The sequence below is a fragment of the Corvus cornix genome, chromosome 8, assembly GCF_000738735.6.
Source record: "Corvus cornix cornix isolate S_Up_H32 chromosome 8, ASM73873v5, whole genome shotgun sequence".
NCBI classification, from domain to species: Eukaryota; Metazoa; Chordata; class Aves; order Passeriformes; family Corvidae; genus Corvus; species Corvus cornix.
In genome coordinates, this window is record NC_046338.1 from 1,819,554 (window position 1) to 1,843,074 (window position 23,521).

Below are 23,521 nucleotides of genomic sequence, written 5' to 3' on the forward strand. Positions count from 1 at the left end.
TTCCCTCCCCAAAATAGCTGCTGCACCTTTGCTCCTCAAGGAGAAATCCACCATTCCAAGCACTGAAAACCATGGCAATGGATGTTGGGTTTCATTTATTTTTGGAGGCTGAGCTTCTATTCTTGGAAATGTAGGAAAAAGCAGCATTTCAAAGTCTGAGGTTGCAATTACCAGAACATATTTTTTTTTAAATGTATTTCTAGACTTTCAGCCAACCACTTGCTGAATAAATACATAAATATGAAGGGGGAGGCAAAATTCTATTTATGTGACATCACAGTGAATCGATACATTAAAATTCACGAGACTGCATTTCTTACCAAATAGAAATAAACAACTTGTTTAATAGAAATAGAAATGACCAGTTATCTCCTATCATGGCTATGCTGGGGTTATTTTAATTTTGGCTTTGCATCCAGTAGTTTTAATGGAAATACAGCATCATCAGTATGTCAGTATTTAAAATTTCAGAAACCAAACGCAACTTTTGGAATAAAATTCCATGTTCCCAGTGGTGAGCTCAGCACAGCAGGGGTTCCTCTGCCAAGAACAGCTGGATCATCAGCAAACTGAATTTAACAACTTCAAGACCGACAAGCACATCCATCAAAGCAGCTGCTGAAATGATCTAAGGATTGTAAAATATAACAGCAGCAGAATTCAAAAGGAAGAGTCAGAATATGATAATTCATATAATTACAGTTTCATTTCGGTCAAAAATAAAAAACTAAAAGTAAGACTTCTTGTTTTCCCCAATTGCACTAATAAGCAGTAATTCACAAGAGAAGGTTGGCTACTTAAGTGCCATTAGGTTTGTATTTGCAACCTCCACCTTGGTGAAACTCATCTAAAGCTAAAAAATTCTGACAAGTTTGCAGTTTCCACGCTCTTCCTGCAATAGATGTGAATATTAACTTTCTTCCATTTTTTTAATCACAACCTCCTTCAAGGAAGACTCAAGAGGCTGTGTACCCAGGAATAACATTTTCTAATTTTAATCAAACAGATCAAAGACTGAAATTTACAGTTTAAAAACAGCTGCCTGACCACAGCTGCATAATGTGATAGACAAGCATCCTCAGTGCTTATTCCTGCCTTCCTGCCTGCACCAGAAAGTGCAGTTTTCCCTGCAAACTCCACCAAGCCAGACCAAGGGAATAAATCCCACATCACACCTGGCAGTCCTGGAGAGCCACTGGCAAAAGGAATGAAAGACAACTACAAAATTCATATTCCAGACAATTCATTGGGAAAACAGTGTGCCCAAGGAAGTCAAACTACCTACAGCTGTAGCTTATTTAAACTAAATATCCTTTCCTTGTTAAAACTGCTAAGTGTATTAGAAACCCTTCTGTTTTTATCCTTCAATGCCTTCCACACCACACAAAAATCCTATCCCCAGAATGCTGGTTTGGCCCCTCTGGAATACACCTGTCCATGAGGGCTCCACCAGACTGCTGCCAGCGTGAAACTGAACCTGCAGCTCATGCAGCAGCTTCAGCCTCCAGTAACAAAACAGGAACTGCAATTCAGGATCCACAGAGTTGGAAGTGGCTTTTCCTCCTCATTTCACACTCCTTGCAACGATGGGAGATTCTGCCTCCCTCTTATCCTCCAAATAGTGTTTAGCAAAAGTCAGAAATCCCACATGATTCCAGTATTGGAGAAAAGAGGAAAAACAATCTGCTAATTTTTCAATTGACCATGAACAAGGCAAGAAAAATATCCTGGATGTGACCTCCTTCTGTACCAATTTTCCATCAGCAGCTGCCCCTGTGCTGGTTTGCAATGGACAGGCAGCCACTGCAAGCAGATACTTCAGGAAAACTTAACTTTTGCTCCCCCAAAATGCACAATTCCATAGCCACACCATGGAGTCCATTGTAAGGTACTCCCAAAAAGCTCTCCTGGCCTCCAGCACATCCAACAGCTCAGCAGCTCCTGCAGCCCAAAAAGCCTCACAGCACTCGTTTTTCTCTTCCCAGCAGAAGTCAAACGCAACCAGTCTGTGCTGAGGACTGGAGCTCCCTCCTGTTCCCAGGGTTTGGGAAGCACCAGGAGCTGAGCCATCCCACGCTGGAGCAATCCCACCTGACACACAGCACCAGGAACGGCCCCGGGCAGGAGCAGCTCTGCTGTCACCCCACAGCTCTCCTGCAGCTGCAGCACTGCTTGACCAGCTCCCAGTTTCCCATCTGTGTCACATGGAGGGGGAAGGACATGGAATAATCACTGGCAGGGCGGATCCCACAGCTGATCCCTGTGCTCACACGGCTTCTGGGAAAGGACTGGGGGAAAAGTGCTCTGATTTGGATAAATCCCAGACCTCGTGCTAACTCACCATCCATCCAGTGTCAAATGCTGCTCTGACACTCCTGCTCCACACAGTTTGGGGTTCCTTTCTTTTCCAACAAATAAAAGGCAAAGAGCTCTCCTGGCTCTCCGTGTGGTCTTCCCAAGGTCTGGGAAGCCTTTTCCAACCTTGGCTCAGAGTCTGCTCCAGGCAAACAGGCTCCCACTACAGCTACTTTTGGGAGTCTGTCCCCTCTCCCCCAGCCCATCACCACAAACACCTCCTCAGATTTTGTTTGATTTAACTTCTGAAGTGAAAGCATGGCCCAAGAGGAAATGTTTCTACTTCTTCCTTTGCTGAAAGGGACAGAAGCAGGGACTGAGCAGGGCCAGGGAGGTCATGGGAGCACCTCAGCCCTTTGGTGTGGTACCATCACATCATCTCTGTCAAGCTGAACTTATCACCACATGCAATTTGGTGTGAAATCCCCAAAAATCAGCACAGAAATAACCCTATCAGGGCAAACACACAAGATATTCCACTTAAGGTGTTCCAGCTCCTAGAAACTTTTATGGCAACTTCCAGATGTGTCTATTTTAAATCTTTTTTCTTCCCCCCCAGCCTCATTCTCACCTGTGACAATCCTAGATATAGCCAGAAATTCCTACAGCAAGCCAGGGATACGTGCAAAAGAAGGTCAAAACTGGACAGGGAGCACTGGCCAGAGAGTTCTGCAGACATGCTGGAAGGAAAATTACATTGTTTTATTCAAAAGGTGAAGGGGGTTCAAATCACACAGTCCAAGTTGTGCAAATCCATGAGCTCAGAGGCCAGCAGCACTGCTTTTATCAGCTGCTCCTGGCTGGGAAGCTGCTAAAGGGAGATGTAATAGTTTGCTTTTACTAATTATTGTAAGTGTGCAAATATACTTTTGGAAAAATCACTTGGGAGACACTCCAGAGTCCTTCGAGGCACTTGATAAAGCAATACTATTAACACTTTTCCTGAGATTGGAAATGAGTGTTCCTGATTTGTGGCATCAGGATTATTTCAAAAGTCAACTCAGATTTTCACTGCTAAAGCAGACACATAATTTCATCCAGATTTCTGCACAGGGAAGAACACACAGAGCACAGGATTCAAGCAATAACTTGGCTTATATTTTATATCAGAAAAGGCAATTCTCCACAACAGGCATTGCATAAGCACTAATTTTTTTATACTCTGTTTTCCATGGAAAAGAGAACACAAGGATATCCTTTCAGATTTCATTAACACTGCATGTTATTGAACAACAATAAGCTACAGGAAAGTGATGATTGAGGAATGCTGGCTCTATATTTTTACACTTTATTCTGCATTAAACCACCAATACAAGAGCTATTAATCAAAACCTCATTTGACATACAAAACAAAGGGTGATACATCAGATAAGTTACTTAAACTTCAATTATTAAGTTATATTGTTCATGTACAGAAAAAAATTTTTAAAGAAAAAAATTTCATCTTTTCCTATTCAACTGCATCAAAATAAATCATTCCTGGGCCATTACCCAACCTTTAGTGAAATTCCCTGATCCATGAAGCATTGCCATTTCCAGGCTTCACAGGGAGCCAGGCTCAGGTAGCCCCGAATCCCAGTTCCATCTATGGAGTGCCCTGACAACAGAAATAACAAAATTTGGGGTACTTCCTTAGAGCTGGGCACTTCCACACAGGAGGGCACTGAACTGACAAGGCTCCAAGCATTTCTCAGCCAATTTTTTCCCAATAATTGACAAACAAACAAAAAAAAAAACCTGTTTGTACTTAATGCTCCCTTTTAATATACAACTATAAAAGAATAACTGGGAAACACACACAAAAAAACTTAGTCTTTTTTTCCAATTCAAACACAGCTTACCTCTCTGAAAGAAAAGAATTTCTCGATGTTTTCTGACAACAAAAATTAGGGTTTTTTTCTCCCCAGTGCCTGGCCAGGCTACAGCAGCAGAGCAGCCTCTCAGGCACCAACCACTCCAAGAAAAAGTGGGATAACACGGCTGCATTTCCTCGTGTGCCTTCCTTCTGTTATCAGCCCTGCCACAGCTGAGACTCCCAATCACCTCCCAGGATATCTGAATTCCTGCTGTCCCACGCCGGGACAGCTCATTATCTGCCAGCCCACCTTGCTGCTCCACACTCCCAACTTTTATCTGGCCGGGCCAGCTGCATTCCCGGTGTTTGAAGTGGAATGTCAGCCTTTGCTCGTGCCACATCACTAAGGACGGCCCGAGCCTTTGAAGAGACAACTCAAAGCCTAATTAAAAATTCAGATTCGGTCTCCCCCACGCAGCCATTCCTGCTGCCCTTCCACCAGGACTTCTCGCTGTCTTTTTGAAATGTTTCATGTCGGGGGGAAAAAAAGGAATATGTGTGGAAAAGGATGAAAAACTTGGGCTGTCAGAGAGCCTCGAGTGAAGCTGCTGTAGCTGGATGCAAACTAAGACACAATCATGTAAAACAGATGAGGTTTTGCTCCACTGGTTTCTACTCTGTAATTATTACCACAGCACACACTACTGCCAAGTAATATTAAAATAACCCAAAAAGGTATAATCAAACACTTAACAGCCTTCCCTACTTACGTTTTTTTTTTTATTTCAGCTTCACAAGCTAAAAATAATAGGAGAAAAAAAAAAGGAAACAGTTTTTTGTGCTGTCATTTGGCTGAGGGTGCACAAGGTCCAGGTTTCAGAGCTGGAGGATGTGGTGTTTTACACCACTTGCTATGCAAGTACCTCACAGTCATCACAGATTTATTCATAAAGATCCAGCAAAAGAAGTGGAGAAATGTGCGAAACTTCTGATTTCAGAGATGGAGAATCACAGTTCTGGAATTTCAATTGGTCTGCAGGACAGCTCAAAATGAGATTTATCTCTTCTAAGTAGTAAATCCATTAGCCAGAAGACAACCCCATTGGAAAAAATAAATACTGCATTCTGTCAGTGCTCATTTTCAAAAGGATTAAATAAACAGACAGTTCTAGTGACTCCAACTCTTTGCCATCACCCAGAAATCCTCAAAGAATGTGGATTTTTCAGCCCATGTAAGCCCCTGGACATCTCCCCGTTTCTGTGTCGTGCTTGTCTGAGCACAATCTGTTCTTCTAGAAAAACATATGGCCAGACAAGCTATTAGGAAGATAAATAAATAATATGCTTGCCAATCAACCAGCAGAAGCCTGTACTAAGCTGTTATTTTACACATCGCTGCATCACCTGATGTATCAAGATATTATAGCATGCACAGTATTAACATTAAAAACGAACAGGAAAAAAATGACCAGCAAACTGGTTTTTTTCCAGGTTCAACATGCATGGTTTTGATTCCAGCCCCCAAGATCAGTAACAGACAATGAGAAAGGGCTGTGCTTCCTTCACGGAGTAAGAGTTAAGGATTAAGATGGCAGAGCTGCCTTCACAAATATTCAAGGCCCTCTGGGCCTACAACTTTTGTTACTGTCTGGCTGGAAACATCAACATGCATTTTGAGAGCTATAGATGCATTTAATGCTTTTCATCTTCAAAGCATTTCTTACTCCTTTCAACTCTGGCTGCAAGTAGTATATCCCTGTTTTGGAGATAGAAACATTACCTTGCCCCACACTATCAAAAAATATCCCTCACCTCACCCAGAGCAGATTTAGAGAGTTAAACCTCGCCAAAACCAAACCAAACACTCACAAAAGTTCTGATTTATTCTCTTCCTGCCTTCACCTCCCAACCAAAGAATTTCAGTTGTTTCAACCAACAACCTACCCTGTAATTTCAGCCAGGTCAGAGAAGCCAGGATCAGACGAGCCAGGTAACAGGGATGGTGAAACTCCACCCAACACATCAGGTCATGCCACAACCACCAATTCAGTTACAATTTTAGTCTAAAAGGGCTCTTAACTTTGAATTAGTGCAGAGTGTCAGCTCTGCCCAGGAGAATATATTACAGGACTGTCACACAAGTAGTCATTGACCGAGCTGCAGCCCTTGGCAAGCGATGCCATGGGATATTTAGGATGCAGTTCGCTGAGGAATGACAAGGAATGCAGCAGGGCTCGCAGAGCTGGGATCGCACACTGCCTCCCAAGGATGTAGCCTGCTGCCCAAAGGTGGTCCCTGGAATGACAGGGATGCTGGCAACATGTGCTCTGGCTATGGAAAAAAACGAGGGAGCAGTTCCAGGCGACTGGTACAGCACAACCCAGAATCCAGCGGCTTCTCCAGCACCCTCCGTCCCGCAGGAGGGAGAGGGAAGATGAGAGATTGTGGTGAGGCTGTTTCTGGTTGATTTGGGAAATCCCTCTGGGCAGAACCATAAACAGATCACCTCTTCTGCTGAGGGCAAAAATCCATGTAAGGATGTATATGTACACACCACTCATACCCCAATATGTGAAAGGGAATACACAGGATATTATAACATAGCAACATCATTAACCAGGGGTTTGGCAGAACTGTAACACAGAGGGGGAACAATAATTAATCAGAGCAACAGAGAAAAATCAGACAACTGATGAACTTTCTGTATTTAACTGCTCCTGGAGAAACAGCACACAGGCAGACACCCAGGAACCCACACACACTGCAGAGCCCAGCACGTGTTCTCACTAAGGGAATCCTTGGTATGGTACAAATACGTATATTCTAATTGGAAATTTAAATAAGAATTTATGAAGCTGCTGTTCAACACATTCAGCAAATGATGCAACTCACGAGTTGTCACCTACACTACATGATCCTCAGCAGCTCTAGGCAGTACCATTCAAGGAATAAATTTATAAATGAAACCAGAGTACTTGTATGGGCGAGGAAACAAAGCACTGCCCAAAGGTAAGTCAGACACTGCCCTCGTGCAAGTCTCTGTAAATAGACAGCAGTGGTGTGAGTGCCAAAATCAATTGTCAGACTGGTGCTGCCACCAGACACCTCTCTCATCCTCAGTCTGCCTCTAGCTTCAGCCTCTATTCCAGAGGTACCTCACTCTTCTCAACAATGCAAAAATAATGGGATTTCATGAGAAACAGTCCTCGCTGCTGTTGGACCAGCACCATGAAGTGCAGGTAGAAGGAGAAGGTGTCACAGGAAGGACACGCCGCACAGAGGAGACAGAGCTCGTTTAGAGCACTGCCAGTGCTCCCGCAGAGATCTGATTTATTTCCTATCTCACAGCTTCCACGTTCATTACTCCCTGCCCCTTCTCACAGGCATTTAAGGCTCACACATTCCATGGCTCTCCTCTTACCTCTTCCACTTGCTCCTCTGGTGGCTGCTCTAGAGACTCCACCTCATCCTGCCTTCCTGCACTTCTGAAGGCTCCGTCTACACTTTCCTCTTTTCCCAGACTCAAAACACACCCAACCAACCTCTCACCTTCACTCTACTGAAGCATTTCCACCTGCTCCTGCACTCATTGGATGCTTCCTCCCCACCTCCAGCTCAGACCTACCCTTCCTGCAAAGCCCTCTGGTGACACCACCTCCTGCCTATTGCCAGGATGTGCAGATGTGGGAGCCACAGCTGGCACGGACCAGAGCATGGGGAGAGCACGCAAGGGAAGCATTAAATCCTGCCACTTCCTCCTCTCTCATTTATGAAGCAAAATAAAACCGCAGCTCGCTAACGGCTGGATATCAACCCTTCCTGGTGCTACCACAGCTTCCCCTCACTAGTCCTGATTTGGGGCCGGCCTCCATGTCACCCTCTAAACCAAGGACAACACCCTTGGGATTTGTATCCAGTTAAAGCTAAGTGTTCTCACTCTCCTTTCAAAATCCCACACCTCTTTTCTGCCAACACAACCTGTCTGCACCAGCCCAAGCATCCCCACTGTGCTGGCAGCCCTCACGTGGCACCAGGTGCCCACCACCACTCACCAACAGCCCTGAACAAGCAGGGAAAAAAGGGAATTCTGTGCCAGCTACACCCAGCCCCGCCTGAGAAGGCTTTGGAAATTTCAGCCCTAAAATCAAGTGAGAAGCACGGGCTGCAGTGACACATGTCATAACATTTTTTGTTCTACTGTAGGAGGTCAGCAGAGAAGCTTCTAAAATCAGGGGAGGTTTGTTCCCACCGGTTTTTAATCTTAAACAGCTGTAATAATGTTCCAAGGGGGAGCAAAGGACAGGCTGGGCATTAGCGTGATGGGAGTTGAGACAGCCAAAATATGAAGCATATAAAAATAGAGCTCAGTATGAAAAGGGTTTCAGTTTAACTACCAGTTTCACCACATTAAATTACTTCAGGGCCTTAAATATCCAACTAATAGTAAACAGAGTTTTAACATTATTTGCATCCCCGTGCACTGGCATCCGGATTGTTCCCGAGCTTGGATCATCAGTACAATTCTCGGAAAGAAAAGCTGGCTCATCCTATAGTTAACTTCTGTAACAATGTATATTTTTATGAGCCCTTTTTTTAAATACAATACACGTTGAGGTGATCGCATTACAATTTTTTTTAACGCCAGAAACGGATTTAGCAATGCAATTATACTGACTTCATTTGCATTAACAGAGACTCCACCAAAGCAAAGGATTATGCTTATATCTTTTGAGGGGAAATACATACATGCGTATGCACGGCAGAAGGAAAAAAAAAGTGACTTCCTTGAATTCAGTACATCAATAATGTACCTTGTTAAGTGAAGTCATTTAAATCCGCGTCTTCTTAGCATCAAGGACAAGAGACAGCTCAGTGTTTGCCCGGACAAAACAAGCCCTAGGAGGCCGCCCAGCACAATGATGGTCCAGAGGTGAGAGAATGCAGCCAGTTTAGAGAAGATAAAAAGCCATTTGGGTAGAGACCCCCGCTGATCCTATGAAAGTGTCTCCTTTTCAATTTGGGAGCCTTTAAAACTGCATTTGCTACTGACCATACCTTGCCCTGAAAGCCGCCTGGGATCCGATTTCACTTTTTCCCCCCCGGAGAGGGTCGGCAGCCGCCCGGCTGTACCGCAGGGTACCAGCGCTGCCTGCAAGTCCCACCAGCCCCTCGCAGAACACCCCGCAAACAACACAGAACTCCCGGCAGTGAGAATAACCTTCCTCCGAGCCCCGCCGTGAACCCAGCATCTGAATAAACTCCTCCGGCCGCACTCTGGGGCCGGGAAGCATCACTTGCCCCGAACGCAGCGCTCTCGGGCTGCCCGCAGCTCCTGCCCGCGGGATGCTCGGGCGGGACCGGCTCAGCCCCGAGTCCCCAGCCCGGAGCTACCCCGGGGCACGGCAGGCTCAGCTCCGAGCCCGGGCTCGGACCCCTCCGCAGCTCCGGGAGGCGGCTTTGGCTGCTTCTATTGTGTAAATTACAAATAAACCAAGAAACTGCCCGCGCCCCGCCGCTACGGCCCCGCTCCCCTTCAGGCGGGGGAAGCGGGGCCGGGGAGAACGGGGGCCGAGGGAAGCCGGAGCTGAAGAGAGCCGGGCCAGGGGAAGCCGGGGCTGAGCGGAGCCGGGGCTGAGGGAGCGGGGCCGGGGCTGAGGGGAGCCGGGCAGCCCACGCAGAGGGGAGGGAAAGTTTGAGAAGAAGAAAAGAACCAAGGGAGGGAGGGAAGGGGGAAGAAAGAAAGAAAGGAATGGAGAGAGAAAGGGCAAGGCAGGAATCGAGAAGAGCGTGTGGAAGAGGGAGGGAAGGAAGGAAAGAAGGAAGGAGGGAAAACCAGGCGAGGCGCGGGCCGGGCCGGGCCGTACCTGCATGGTGACGACCCTCAGCTCCTCGGTGGCGAGTTTCCTCATCTGGCTGGCCAGGACTTGCGCCTCGTCCAGGATGGAGAACTCCGCCTCGGCGGCGCCCAGCGCGCACAGCAGCGCCAGGCACAGGAGGCCGAGCGGCCCCCGGCCCCCCCGGGCAGGGGCAGCGGCGGCGCGGGGCTGCAGCCGCCCGCCGCCCCGCGCCATGCTGGGGGAGCGCCGCGGGCACCGCCTGCCCCGCTCAGCGCCGCGGGCCGCCCGCCATGCAGGGGACGGCGGCGGGCGCTGCCCCGCGCCCGGCTCCGCGCTCACGGCGCTCCGCGGGCCCCGCGCTCCGCGGCCCCGGCGCTGGCGGCGAGCGGCGGCGGCGGAGAGACGCAAACTGCGGCGCGGAGGAGGAGCGGGAGCGGCGGGGCCGAGCGGAGGCGCCGCGGGCAGGGGGAGGCGTCTGGGGCCGCCGCGCTGCGGGCGGGGGCCGGGCCGGGCCCCCCGCGCCAGCCCCGCCCCGGAGGCCGCCGTGCCCCCGGAGCGGGCGGGGGGAGCGGGGACACGGAGCGGGGGACACGGACTGGGGAAGGTTGTATCGGCCGTGAGTGTGTTCCAAAAGCCAGCGCTCTGCCTCCTTTTATTTTTTAAAATCTTTTTTAAACTCTTTTAAAACTTTTTTTTTTCCCCGTTTATTTTATTTATTTTATCAGTGTTCAACGTCTCCTTTCGCAACCCCGAGCACGAAGCCATCCGTCCCCGGCACCGCCCAGCACGGCCTCGTGTCGAGCCTTGGGGAAATGTTTGTCGTGCAACTGACATGGGCAACAAACAAGTAAATGAATGAAAGGAACGGCGGCAAAGCCGAACCCACCCCATGGCACACACAGCTGCACTCCCCGGAAGAGCGGCACGGATAAGACAGCATGCCAAGATACCTGGAGAAACATCCCCTTTGGGGCAGGAAATCAAAGAATCACAGAATGGGTTGGATGGAAGGACCTTAAAATTCATCCTGTTCCATCCCTGCCATGGGCAGGGACATCTTCCACTATCCCAGGTCGCTCCAAGCCCTGTCCAACCTGGTCTTGGACACTGCCAGGGATCCAGGGGCAGCCACAGCCGCTCTGGGCACCCTGTGCCAGGACCTGCCCACCCTCCCAGGGAACAATTCCTTCCTAATTTCTAATCTAAACCTAATCTTCAGTTCAAAGACATTCCCCCTTGTCCTAACACTATGCCCTTGTAAAAAGCTGTGTTGATGCCATGTGGACAAGCACACCACAAGCCCTGCATCCAGTGACATGCAGCAGCATACTGAAATCCCAGAATCACAGAAGCAGTAAGTAGGAAAAGACCTCCAAGATGATCAAATCCAACTATGAACCCAGCACTACTAAGCCATGTCCCCAGGTGCCACCTCCACACACCTTCTGAACAGTTCCAATGGTGATTCCTTAGCTGGCCTTATCTTCTTCACCCCTTCCCTCCTGACTATTAGGAGCAGAAGCTACAGCCTCGAGCTGTATTAGGAAAACTCATACAAGGAATAAATTTTGGGAGTGAAAGCCGAATTTCCGTTGTGCAGCACCTGGAAGTGCTGCCCAGCAACCAGCAATCAAGAAGCCCAAGAAGCCAAACACCAGGCACATAGAAAACACCCTCTAGATTTACTCTTCATTAATTAACACTTTATAATTGTGCTGGTGTAGATAATGTTTAAATAAATCTGGCCTGTAAAGACACAATGGCTCCAATGAGCCACATCCACAGTTAAATTTTTAAGAGTCCTACCAGAGTCACTTGTGTCCTGTAGCAGTAAATTCCAGGAGTTAACAATTCATCCAAGCATTAATGCAATGTGTTATTTACTACCAAGCTTTAATACAACATATTATTTACTATAATCATATCCTATTTCCTTGAAATGTGGTTTCTCTCTGCTTTAATGGTTGATTTTTTGACTTCTCCCAGGTGCTGGTGCCCACAGCAATTCCCCATCCCACTTTGTCAAGGATGGCATGTGGGAACTCATGCCTTCTGATCAACGAATCAATCTGATTACACAGAAGCATCTTATTGTTTAAAACACCCCTGTGCTCACACATCTCACAACTTTGACATAATACCTTACTTATGCATTTTGCTTACTTATACATTCTACCTACTTATACATTTCACTTGCTTATCTTATACTACTTATACAGATACACATCACTCTACTTATACATTTTCTTACTTGCTTATACTTTTTACAACTTCTACGTAACACAGTACTTATGCATTTTACTTACTTACACATTCTACCTACTCTTACAGACTACTCTACTTACACATTTTACAACTTTTACATAATACAGTACATATACATTTTGCAGCTGCTGTGCATGAGAGCTCACATTGCTGGATTGGTTTCTCTATTTCATCCATGAGCTCCACACACACTTTTCTGAAAATATGATTGGTTCTAACCCAGTGCAGCACAGTCCTTTTTTATCTATTCCCTGCTGTCTTGGTATTTAGTTTTTCAACTTCTCCTTTCCCAATTCTTTTCCAATTTAGCACAGCTTACCTTTCAGTCCTTGATGAATTCCTGAGGGCTCTAACAGGTGGGGCTCCTGATCCAGGCAAGCAGCATCGAGATGGTGACAGCAACAAAGCCTATCCTGTAATCAGCAGCCAAGTTAGTCCAGGAAATCCAAACAACAAGAGAGCAAAGGACAGGGAGCAGAAATAAACCTGTCCCACCTCTCCCCTCGAACCTTCAGACTGGAGCTGAAACCCCTCTTGGGGCTGATGTGCTGCAGCTGAAGGTGGAAAGGCCAGGTGAAGCCAGTGAGGGTAATTCCAGCCTGGTCCCACTCTGAGGGCTCTGGTAAAAATAACTAAAAATGGTTTGGCTGGGGCACACTATCAAGGTTCAAATACTTTACAACAATGGCTGCTGGGTCAGACCTGAAATTCTCCTCCTGCAGGACAGAGCTATGGCCCTGCAGCACCTGCTGGCATCTCTGAGGGACATCAGCAAAACTCTGTCTCATTGGATTTTAATAAATGAAATGTAATTCTTCCTATGAAAAGCTGCATCAGCTTATCCTTGGCTTTTGTTCATTTAGGTGATTTATGACTCTAATATAATTTTTATTTATATATATGTATTTTTATTCAGTATTCCTGAGAATACTGGCGTAGCCAAAGCAATCCAAACCCAAAGGATGCCTCTCAAAGCTGCCCTAATTGCTACCTTGTATTTCCATTGCTGAAGCAGCATTTGCTGCCTGAAAGTCAAGGATTTTTCTTTCCATCATGCTGAAGCTTCTGGACATCTGTTGGAATATTTCCCTGGGCCCAAATGAGAGGCAAAACCCAGCCAAATTCACTCTTAGCAGTGGTCATTTTCAGATTACATTTTATGTTATTTTATTTGATTCACCAGCACAGGACAGACAGGTTTTAAATTATCGTGAGAAGCCAAATGGTTTTTCAATACCTTGGCTAAACTGCAATTTTTAAAAATTTTATTTTATTTCTAATGATTGCTGCATGTTTGAAAACTTCATATCTAAACTTTGTTACACAATTAATTATCAAATCAAGGTCACAGCTGGAGCTCAGTCAGTCTCCAGTTGCATTCGGAGCTCCAAGGATTTCCAAGTCATCCCATTCCTGCACCCCATCACAAGGTTAACACTACCAATAGACTTCTTTTTTAATAAACTTACCCCAGGAAATGAATGAGGCAATTGTCCTTCTGCTTCCAAAGCCCCGGGATGCTGCTGGTGGCGAGGGAACCGACTGAACAGGTTTCACATTTTCGTGTACAACCAAAACTCATTGACTGCACAGCCCTGGAGGCAAACCCGGGCTCCTCCTGGAGTTCCCATGTGCTTCCTGCCTCCTCTCTGCCTCCCTGGAGGAGCAATCCAGCCTCCAGCACGGCAGCAGGGAGCAGCCCTCCCCTCCAGCCTGCACGGAGGAGCTGCTCCGGGATGTGGGAATCAGACCTGACGTGGAATTCCAAGCCAGGGATCCACCAGTGGGGCATTGCTATATCAGTTGTGCTCGTGCTCGGTGTCACATGACAAAATGTTGAGGGAAAGAGAGGAAAAATCTCCCTCCAAAATGCCATGGGGGAAGAGATAAAGAAAAGACCCCAAAATTCAGATTCTGTGGTCTTTGGATGCGAGTTAAAGCTGCCGATTCAGACAACCTGATGTTTGTCACTTCTCAAACCAGGGCTGGTCTTTCAGGGCTGTGGATTAAATCTGTCTCCTCATTTCATAGAACCATGGAATTGTTAGGGTTGGAAAGGCCTTAACCCTAAGATCATCAAATCCAACCATCAACCAACACCACCTCCATGTTCACCATTAAACCATGTCCTCCAGTGCCACATCCACACATTTTTTGGACAATTCCAGGGATGCTGACTCCACCACTGCCCTGAACAAGCCTCATCCATGAAGAAATTTTCTCTGCTATCTAATCTAACCTCCCCTGGTGCAACTTGAGGCCATTCCTTCTCATCCTGTTATTTTGCTTTGGAATAAGCCCTGGAGAAGAGGAGGATCGCCCTTGCTTGGCTTGTGGCATCCCAAAATTGGAGTGTGTGCATGCTGCAGGCTGGAGGGGGAAAGGACCTGCAGGATGAAGAGCTGAAGGCTCTGCTCTGCTAAAAGCATCAATAATGCAGCCAGTCCGATTTGCAAAATCGAGGCCACGCTTGGAAAACATCCTTTTTCTGTTAGAAAACATGGAAAGAGAGCTGGAGTGTCAGTGCTGGAGGATGGGAAGAGGAGGAACATATGTCAGATATAAATCCCAGCCCCATGGTGGGAGTAAACTCGCTCTGACAGCAGCACAGGCAGATGCCGACCGGGTCAGTCGGGAAACAGAACAAGTGGGATGGCTCTGGAATAGCTGCAGCGCGCCATGGCCCCGGAGAAAAGCACTATTCCTGTAGGGCATGACTCAGCGTGGCTTATTAATGGTGTATCCCCCCTGTAGGGATCAGGATGTTACTGACAGATCTTCTCCAGTTGGTCTGCAGATAAATATTTCACTTCTAGTCTGAAAACTGGGATGTGACTGTAAGTACGGATCCACGTGGATGCAGAGGTCTCTTGTCTCCCCAGGCTGCTGCGCTTCCTTCACTCCCTGGCACATCCCTGCACTCTCCCAGCAAGTTGGGAGCACCACACATTTCCAATGGTCTGGCCATTGGAAAATCCCCTTAAAAGTGGCACTTCTTTTATGACACTGATCCTCAGGCCTGCAAGCCATACAATAAACACTCCAGAAGGCTATAAGGTAGTTATAAGATAGTTTGGAATAATAAAATAGTTTGGAAGCCTCATAGTTCCAGCCCAATCCTCCTCCCTAACTGGTCATGTGCAAACTGCACATCCAGAAACCCTCGTAGGGATAGAGCAACTCCCAGGCCCTCACCAAGAAAGGAACTGAGGAACTCTTTGTGGCTCTCATCTCTAACCTCAAAGCAAAGACTAACTTTAATCCTTTGGTATAAATCCAGAATAAAAATAGAGAAAATGAACGTTTGCATGAGGCTCCTACTTCTTGCTTTGCTGCAATTCCTGCTCTGTATCATCTCCCAGTTCATGTGCTTGATTTTATTTTCTCATCTGACCCCTTTTCAATTTGCCTTAATTTGATTGTGGTCATCAGCACACAGGCCAAGTCTGAGGGCTTCACTTCCCCATGTTGATTTCCATGTTTAGTTTCCCATCCCTCTCATTATGCCTCTGAATATTTCCTCTGGAAGTTACAGTTTTGTGTTAGTTTTGGCTGCAATTCTTGCTTTCCCAATAAGTTTGATCTTTGCTCACTCCTGAGAGCTACAAGTTGCACGCTGGATTGAACCAAGGATAGCAACTCTCATTCTTGGATTTAGGGTGGAATTTTTTGAGTAGCAATTGATTAATGCCTCTGGGAACTGCTCCTCTAAACCTTGTTTTCTTCTGTGCAGATGACAAACCGTGTTATACATCAGAAATAACAGTTCCTTGAACACATTTCATTAATTCCTGATTGGGAGAGCATCTGTATAACCCTGGTTTTAGGTCTGCACTCTCACAAGCACCCATTTTCACAAGTATCAGTGCGAGGACCTTTAAGACTCGAAACTCCAAGTTTTATCTCCTAGAGCAACATCTGCCCACTTAGATCAGTCATTCCCCTGCAGATTACAGCCAGCAATGAAAATGGAAAAAATGCCTTGGTCTCCTCCCTCTGCAGTGAGTTTGCCTGTGAGAGCGTTCTTTCCACAGCACCATCATCACCAGATAATATATTTAATGAAAGCCATCACGTGTGTGGTGTGGGATTTCAAAGTGAGCATTGTGCCCAGCTGCACAGCTCAGCACTGCGACAGCCTGATGTGAGCACAGAATCACTGCTGTGGTCTCTCATTTTACGTTGAATTTTATCCTAAATATCCCAGGGATGATGGAAGGGAGAAAACAAACTTGGAGGCTTCAAACTCTCGGCATTGCAGGGCTGAAATGTTTAAGCAAGTGTTAAACACGGGGAGGGAGAGGCAGAGGCATCCCTGCCATGAGGAAAAGGCAGGCAGAGGAAAGGGTGGGGTGGGTGCTGGAAGCTGATGGAAGGGCCTGAGGGTCTTGGTTTGCTGCTCCTGCAGATCCCAGAGGGAGAAAGTGGGAGACAAAGCCAGAAACTTTGGAGCCTACTGGTATTCCAGTCAGGAATTTACTGGTATTTTCTTATCTGTCAGTTATTTGGGGTCTGGGCACATCTCTTTCTCCTGGAAAAACACCAGTGTGGGAGCATGGTGTTAAAGCAGAGATTCATGATACAGGAAAAATAATCCCAGGATGGCACAATGATACAATCATATCACAAACAGCATTTATCCCAGTGCAGGAAAGCTGTAGTCCAGCAGTTTGGGATGATTACAACCATAAAAGCAGATGGCATTTTTTAACCACTTGTCCTGCAGTCCTGGCAATTTCTAAGTCATGACCTTTAAATAATGCCATGATTACCTGAGAGAGAGCCTGTTTGGCTGTGAACAGTTTGCCTGGCACATGTCAGGGTGTTCATCCTGTTCTCACTATACACACCTGAGCTTTGGCTGTGCTTTCCCAGGCAGCAGGAAAGGGTGCTGGAGCCTCTTCCTGAAGCTGTGGTTCCACAGGCTCACCACCTCATCCTAGCTCTAGGCTGGGGAACTTTCCTTACTTCAGCACATCTTCTTTGTCCATAAAATATCTGGGATAACCCCTTTTAGCAGCACAGCCCCCAGTTTAGTGGGAATTCTGTTAGAGCCTGGCAGTTCACCAGGAATGACCCAAAAAAAATTGTGAAGGAGAAGCAAACTCTGCTTGAAACAAGGCTGAGGGAATTCTTGGAATACCCCTGGTTCTGTCCTGAATCAAGGGCATATGAATTATTAAGCATTTTTTCATGGTTATGGGTGAAAGGACAGGTCAATGCTGTGAAACAAAGGATACAAATTTCTAATTCCCATTTCTTCATCTCTTCATTCCTCCATGGTTCTTCTCATTCAGAGTTATATTTTAGCTACTAATGGGTACTTATAGAAAGTACAGACCTAAAAACAGGTACTGGAAAGAGCAAACATGATCAGGAAGGTGCTGTCAGTGAGGTTATTGCTCAAATCAAAGCATTGGTTACTTGCACTTCTTTAATTTTAGGATAATTTGAAAAATGTTTCTAAAAATAGCATTATATACCTTCTTTAAAAAAAACCAACCCAAACTTGTTTTCCATTTCACTGTCATTTTGTACCCTGCACTGGACTGAGGGCACATTTCCCTCAGCAGCAGATGCTCAGGAACCACACATGAACCCTGATTATATATGAGCAATAGTTTTCTGGAGACTCATAATTTGGCTAAATTTGGATTTTCACAGGTGTTTCACAGGACACATTCTTGGCCAGTGTGGCAAAACTTAACCAATCTCAGCTTCTCTCTTTTCTCAACAGAACAGCTTTGTCTTTTTTGTTTTCTATAACCTCCGTTGTAGAAATGGCTGAACCTTTCAGCACAAATATCTCGGAGCCTGAAGTGAAAAATAGCTCGGAGCTTTCCAGCACAAACAGGAGAAAAAGAAACACTACCCAGCCTGGAAAACCTGGATCTTATCGTTGGGAAATGGCAGGCAGCCTTGGGAACAGGCACTGCTACGGGCAAGATTTGTAATCATTCTGATACTCTAATCTCTTTATCTTCCTGCTGCATCTCTGCTTTTATCTTCACGTTGATGCCATGGAATTCCTGGCACCTTGTTTTTCCCTTTTGCTTCATGCTGGAAATTGGAATCACTTCATTTTTATTATTTGGATCAAGCTTGGTGTGCCTTCTGTGCTGTCGCGGGCTCAGGGCTTGGGATGAGGTGTGGTTATCCTTTCCCTGGGCTGGGGGACCACGTCCTGCCAGAGGATGGAACACAAACAGAGCAGTGGGAACCTTCTGAGGACATGAGGGGACAGGAGTGTCACTTCGTCACTGCAAGATGGAGTGGATGGAGACATTTGTGGTGGCAGGGAGAACGTGAGAGCCACCCATCCCTCTCCTGGCTCCTAGGAAACTGTATCTATCCCAGCTGTCCCTGGCATGGGAATTCCTTGAGGTCCCTCATCTGAATGTCCCTCCGCTTGCTGAGCAGACACTTGAATCACGATACAGCAGCTATTAATATCCCTGGCACCCAGGGCCTGGCTCCTAGGGACAGGGAGTAGCTTCTGGACACCTCCTGATATGGATTGTGGAGCACTAGGGAAGCAGGCTGGCAGATCTTTGTCTCCTAGAGCTCCCTCTCTAATTAGGCAGAGGAGGCAGCGTTCCCTGGGAGCGCAGCGCTGTGCCCCCAGAGCCGTCCCCACGCACTTGGAATTCAAATGTCCCAGCTCCAGCATGCAAACAAAGCTTGGGAAGAGCTGTCAGCGAGCAGGGAGAGCGTGTGGTCTGACAGGTTCCACCAGCCTGGCTGGCTGAGGGATGAGGCTGGGCATGGAGGAGGTTGGTGAGGAGCATTCCAGCAGCCAGGGCTGGGTGTTCGGCACCACCTGGGTCTCTCTTTCTCCATCTTTTGCTGTCCTGGGAAGTCCTTTCTGAAGTTATGGCAGGTGGAGCTCCCCTCACCATGCTGGGGCATCACCATCTTCCCAGGAGACACCTCTGGCCACTGGGTGCATCCCCCCAGCAGCCACATTTCCAAACCTGGACACCCAGCTCTGCTTCCCTCCTCTGCATTTTCCATTCAACAGCATCACTTCAGACATAATCCCAAAAAACAAGGGCCAAAATCCAGGGCTCTCTCCTGCCTCAGGAATACCCTGCCCTGTGCCTGGCATCACACCCTCCCCATCCTCCTCCTCCTCCTCTGCCCCAGCACATCTGGAATTCCTTTGCCTTTAGCAGCCAGGCTGCAACAGGATCCACACCAGAGCCTTGGGAACACCTTGAGCTGGTTATGGCCTCTGAAATTAGGCAGCCAAGAAGAGGAATTTTCTTTTATTACCTTTTTAGGAGTACCTAATGTGCACCTAAGTAAATGCTTGAATGACACAATCTGCAGGTAGTTACCTTTTCAGCATATCCAGCTCGATGGTTTGGAATTTCACCTCTCATTAGGACCTGCAGAAGTAAAGAAAATGCATATTAGCCAAAAAAAAAAAAAGGACTGAATACCTCCATCTTGCAAAATCTGACTGTAAATGTAGGGTTTGCCTTATTCTGGGGGATGCTATCAGAGTGGATCGGTGACAGGCTCTAAACAAGTACCCAAATTTTTTTAAAAATCAATATATTTGTCTTTTTTGGTCATTATTTCTAAGACCACATTGCTCTTTTGTTTTGTGACAGCTTTTACTGCATTTTTGGTACCCCTTTCCTTTAAACCCCTCTAAAAACTATCCCCTATAATATCATCACTCTACTGTGACTATATGTGACACCTACTTTTCTTAGCTGAAATTATTCCTGCTAATTTTCAGTCCTGTGTTATCCCCCCTAAACTATCCTGTGGCCAGGACTGCAAACTTGATGGAATCGGGCCACTTTTAAGCACAGTAATTAATTTTATTACCAGATCTGCTAATGGAAAGGTTGGAATGCACCTGAATCCATGATTTTTGTCATGTTACAAGGTAAATAAGAGAGATTTTCCAGCTGGGTGGAAAATATGAGATAAGAACATGCTCACTTCAGACTTAACATTTTTTAACTGATCAAATAAATGAATATCCCTGAACTGGAAAAAAAACCAACCCAGCCATAGGAGAAAGTGGTTTTTACATCTGTATTCAAACTCTAATTGTATATTCGAAATTGCTTGGCCTGGCTGCTAATTAAGCAGCTCATTTACAGGCTGGTTAAATAACAGTCCCAACATGCCTCTCTGGGATGAATCCAGGGGATCCTGTCTCTTACCTGCTCCAGAAAGATTTCTCCAAAAAGCCAGCAAATGTCCCTGTCTGTCTGTCGGCGTTGGAGACAGACGGCACCTGCGGCCACGCTCCTCCAAAATCATTCCTGGTTCCTTGGGTGTTGTTTTAAGTGCTGCAGCTAATGAGGGAGTAGAGAGAAGAGTAAACCCTGAGTATCTGATGAACAGTTTGTTACTCCACGCCTCCAGAGGTGGTTTTGGCTCGCTCTTTGCCCATTGCTATTTCTGCTTTGCTTTGGAGCAAGGGCCGACAGCAAACTCCAGTCCTGCTGCCGGGACAGGGCAGATCCTCAGCTGGAATTCTGCTCCAACCTCAAGTTAGGCACAGGCAGAAGTCATCAGAGGCTTGAAGCCTCAGTTATTTTGTTAAAGAAAGAGTGGAAAGGAAAATATATAGGAATAATCTGAAATTGTGGACAATCTGCAAGGACTAAAATCTCAGACCAGAGACCATAAAACTTTGTAGTTTTAAAGAGATAAAGGTAGATTTTAAGTAGATAAAGAGATTAGAGCATCAGAATGATTACAAAACTGTTTGAGATTTGCTGAAGAAATCCTCTGGAAGGCTGAAATGGGTATTCTGGGTTTTAAACAGGAAGTCAAAAGGGCAAGAAATGAAATCTCCTCACCCCCATCACTTCTCTGGAGTCAGGGATGTAAAATTCTTCTTTCCTGGTGACCACAGGTGCTGGTGAGAATAACTTTTACAAACTGGGAGGAAAGAATGTTTCTGTCCTTGAAGCTCAGTGCTGCTCTCTTAAGCAACACAGAGCTGCAAATCAAGAGACTTCTTTTCTTTCCTAAATTAAGTCTCTGCTCCTTCTTTTCACTTGATTATTGACATCATAATCAGAACGCAATTTGGTAAATATTTCCAGATATTTCCGAGCAGCACAACACGTAGAGTCTAGACTTAATTAAAGAAACAAAGAGAGAAAAATCCCAGCCGGTTTTCTTTTTCCATCATCAGGATTACAATATTTATCAGTTTGGCTCTGCCTTCTGATCCTTATCACAGAGTTCTGCTCCTCCACCACCTAACAAACAGCTGGATGTGGTAAAGAAATAGAACTTTTTTTCCCCAGTTATTCATCATGGAGGTTGGAAAAAAAACCCCTGATGAAAATGCAAAGGTCCTCCATGGCATTAAGGAGAAAACTGAACCTTTATAAGGAATCCTCAGTTAATAAGTGACTGAACTCATCTGAAGGTTTTCCGTGTCTCTGTTGCAGCAAGAGGAAGTTTAAAGGAAAGTTGTACAAGGATAGGTCCGGAATAATGAGGTCAAACTCCACGTGGAGTACTTCAGTGTACTGGCACCTTTAGCATTCCTGGAAAGGATCCTCTCTGAATTTTCCCATGTTCTGGGATCCTCAGCACAGGGAGAATGTGGAGAGAGTCCAGAGGAGGCCCCGGAGCTGCTCCAGGGCTGGAGCCCCTCTGCTCTGGAGCCAGGCTGGGAGAGCTGGGGGTGCTCACCTGGAGAGGAGAAGGCTCCAGGGAGAGCTCAGAGCCCCTGGCAGGGCCTGAAGGGGCTCCAGGAGAGCTGCAGAGGGACTGGGGACAAGGCATGGAGGGACAGGACACAGGGAACGGCTTCCCAGTGCCAGAGGGCAGGGCTGGATGGGAGATTGGGAAGGAATTGTTCCCTGGGAGGGTGGGCAGGCCCTGGCACAGGGTGCCCAGAGCAGCTGTGGCTGCCCCTGGATCCCTGGCAGTGCCCAAGGCCAGGCTGGACACTGGGGCTGGGAGCAGCCTGGGACAGTGGGAGGGGTCCCTGCCCATGCACTTTTAAAGGTCCTTTCCAACCCAAACCATCCCACAGTTCTACATAAGCTCACTGTGTCCTGCAATCACCAAAGCATCCCAGTGACAATATTCCATATTTTGCAGCCCAGAGGGTTGATCTGCAGAGCGTGGCCACCACAGCCATGGAGTGGCCTTGTGGCAACCATGAAATCCAGAATGGCCGTGGGTTTGTCTCAAACCCCACATGAAAATAACCTGATTTCATGCTGGGAATGATGAGCTGAATAATGCCGTGTTCTCCATCCCTTCCTGGAGATGATTTTTATCCCAATCCAAACAGAAAAAAGGGGTGGCTGCTGTGTGAGTCACGAGGAGTGGACAGTGTCCAGGGCCTGCCTCTGCCTACCAACAGCAAATAAATGTTCCTGCAGTGGGAGAACTGGTGGGGACTTGCCCCAAAGCCTCCTGCAAATTGGTTGCTAATGATTCATCAGAGATACGAGGAATACGTGTCATGGATAGAATTCCTGACCCCCTTATCAGTGAAACACCCAACCACGCTGCAGAATCTGTCTGTACGCATCAGCCTTATTGGAAATGACACTGCATTTAAAACGAGGGAAAAGCAGAACGCTCTGTTTGTTGTCCTGGGTGGATACAGCTCGTTGGACTCGAGGGTTGTAAGGATTCTGCCTTTCTTTGATCATCTTATCACCAGTGGCCCTCTCCAATCTGCCAGCCATGTGCAGCCCTCCCTCCTGCTGGCAGAAACAAGGCAGAGACAAATGGCTTGCAAGGAAAATGCCCTTTTTGAACAGCAGCAATGAAAAGATCTCCCAGCAGAGCCTTTGGTTGCTTTCCAGTGGGAATGACAAATTAAGATGGGGCACAGATAGCACAGCCTCAGATCCATCAGAGCAGAGCCACAGATCACAGCCCATATTTCAGCTGGCTCTTCTTTGAGCCTGGGTCTATGAAGCCATTAATTCTTTCATTTTTCTTATCTGTTATTCAGCAATTAAGCAAATTGCAATTGCACGTCTCTCTCATGGGAAAGGTAGCTGGCAAAATAGAACCTCGAGCCAAAGGTGCTCAGACAGCAGTGAAAATATTTTCTTTAATTCTGAACAGACCCAAATGATCCCAGGTGAAAAAAAAGAAGTCTTCCATAGGAGAAAAGTTTTAGCTTGTGCAAAGTGAGTATATTTTAAATAATTGTGTGAAAAAGAATTAAGTGCTTATCACTGTCTTAAGGATTTGCCACAGATATATCAAATTTACTTTACATTGGCCAAATTATACCAGTGCAAACTCATTA

General features: G+C 46.6%; 1 protein-coding gene and 1 long non-coding RNA gene across 3 annotated transcripts in view; both read right to left on the reverse strand.

Annotated features, from left to right (window-relative positions):
- The window catches only part of CACHD1 (cache domain containing 1), an 89,473-nt gene extending 79,252 nt beyond the window's left edge, over positions 1-10,221 (reverse strand). Inside the window, exon 1 of one of the 2 annotated variants that reach the window (XM_039555662.1) lies at positions 10,015-10,221. In XM_039555662.1, the coding sequence (XP_039411596.1) occupies positions 10,015-10,221 (207 nt within the window). Of the gene's footprint in view, positions 1-2,926; positions 3,023-10,014 lie in introns of those variants that run through there. The other variant, XM_010408727.4, reaches the window with a different exon arrangement.
- Positions 10,222-14,447: 4,226 nt separating this feature from the next.
- The window catches only part of LOC109145907, a 42,805-nt gene continuing 33,731 nt past the window's right edge, over positions 14,448-23,521 (reverse strand). The window contains exons 3-5 of the long non-coding RNA XR_002047590.3: positions 20,439-20,573; positions 19,593-19,643; positions 14,448-18,436 (exon numbers count right to left, since the gene is read on the reverse strand). This is a non-coding gene — a long non-coding RNA (uncharacterized LOC109145907). The remainder of the gene's footprint in view (positions 18,437-19,592; positions 19,644-20,438; positions 20,574-23,521) is intronic.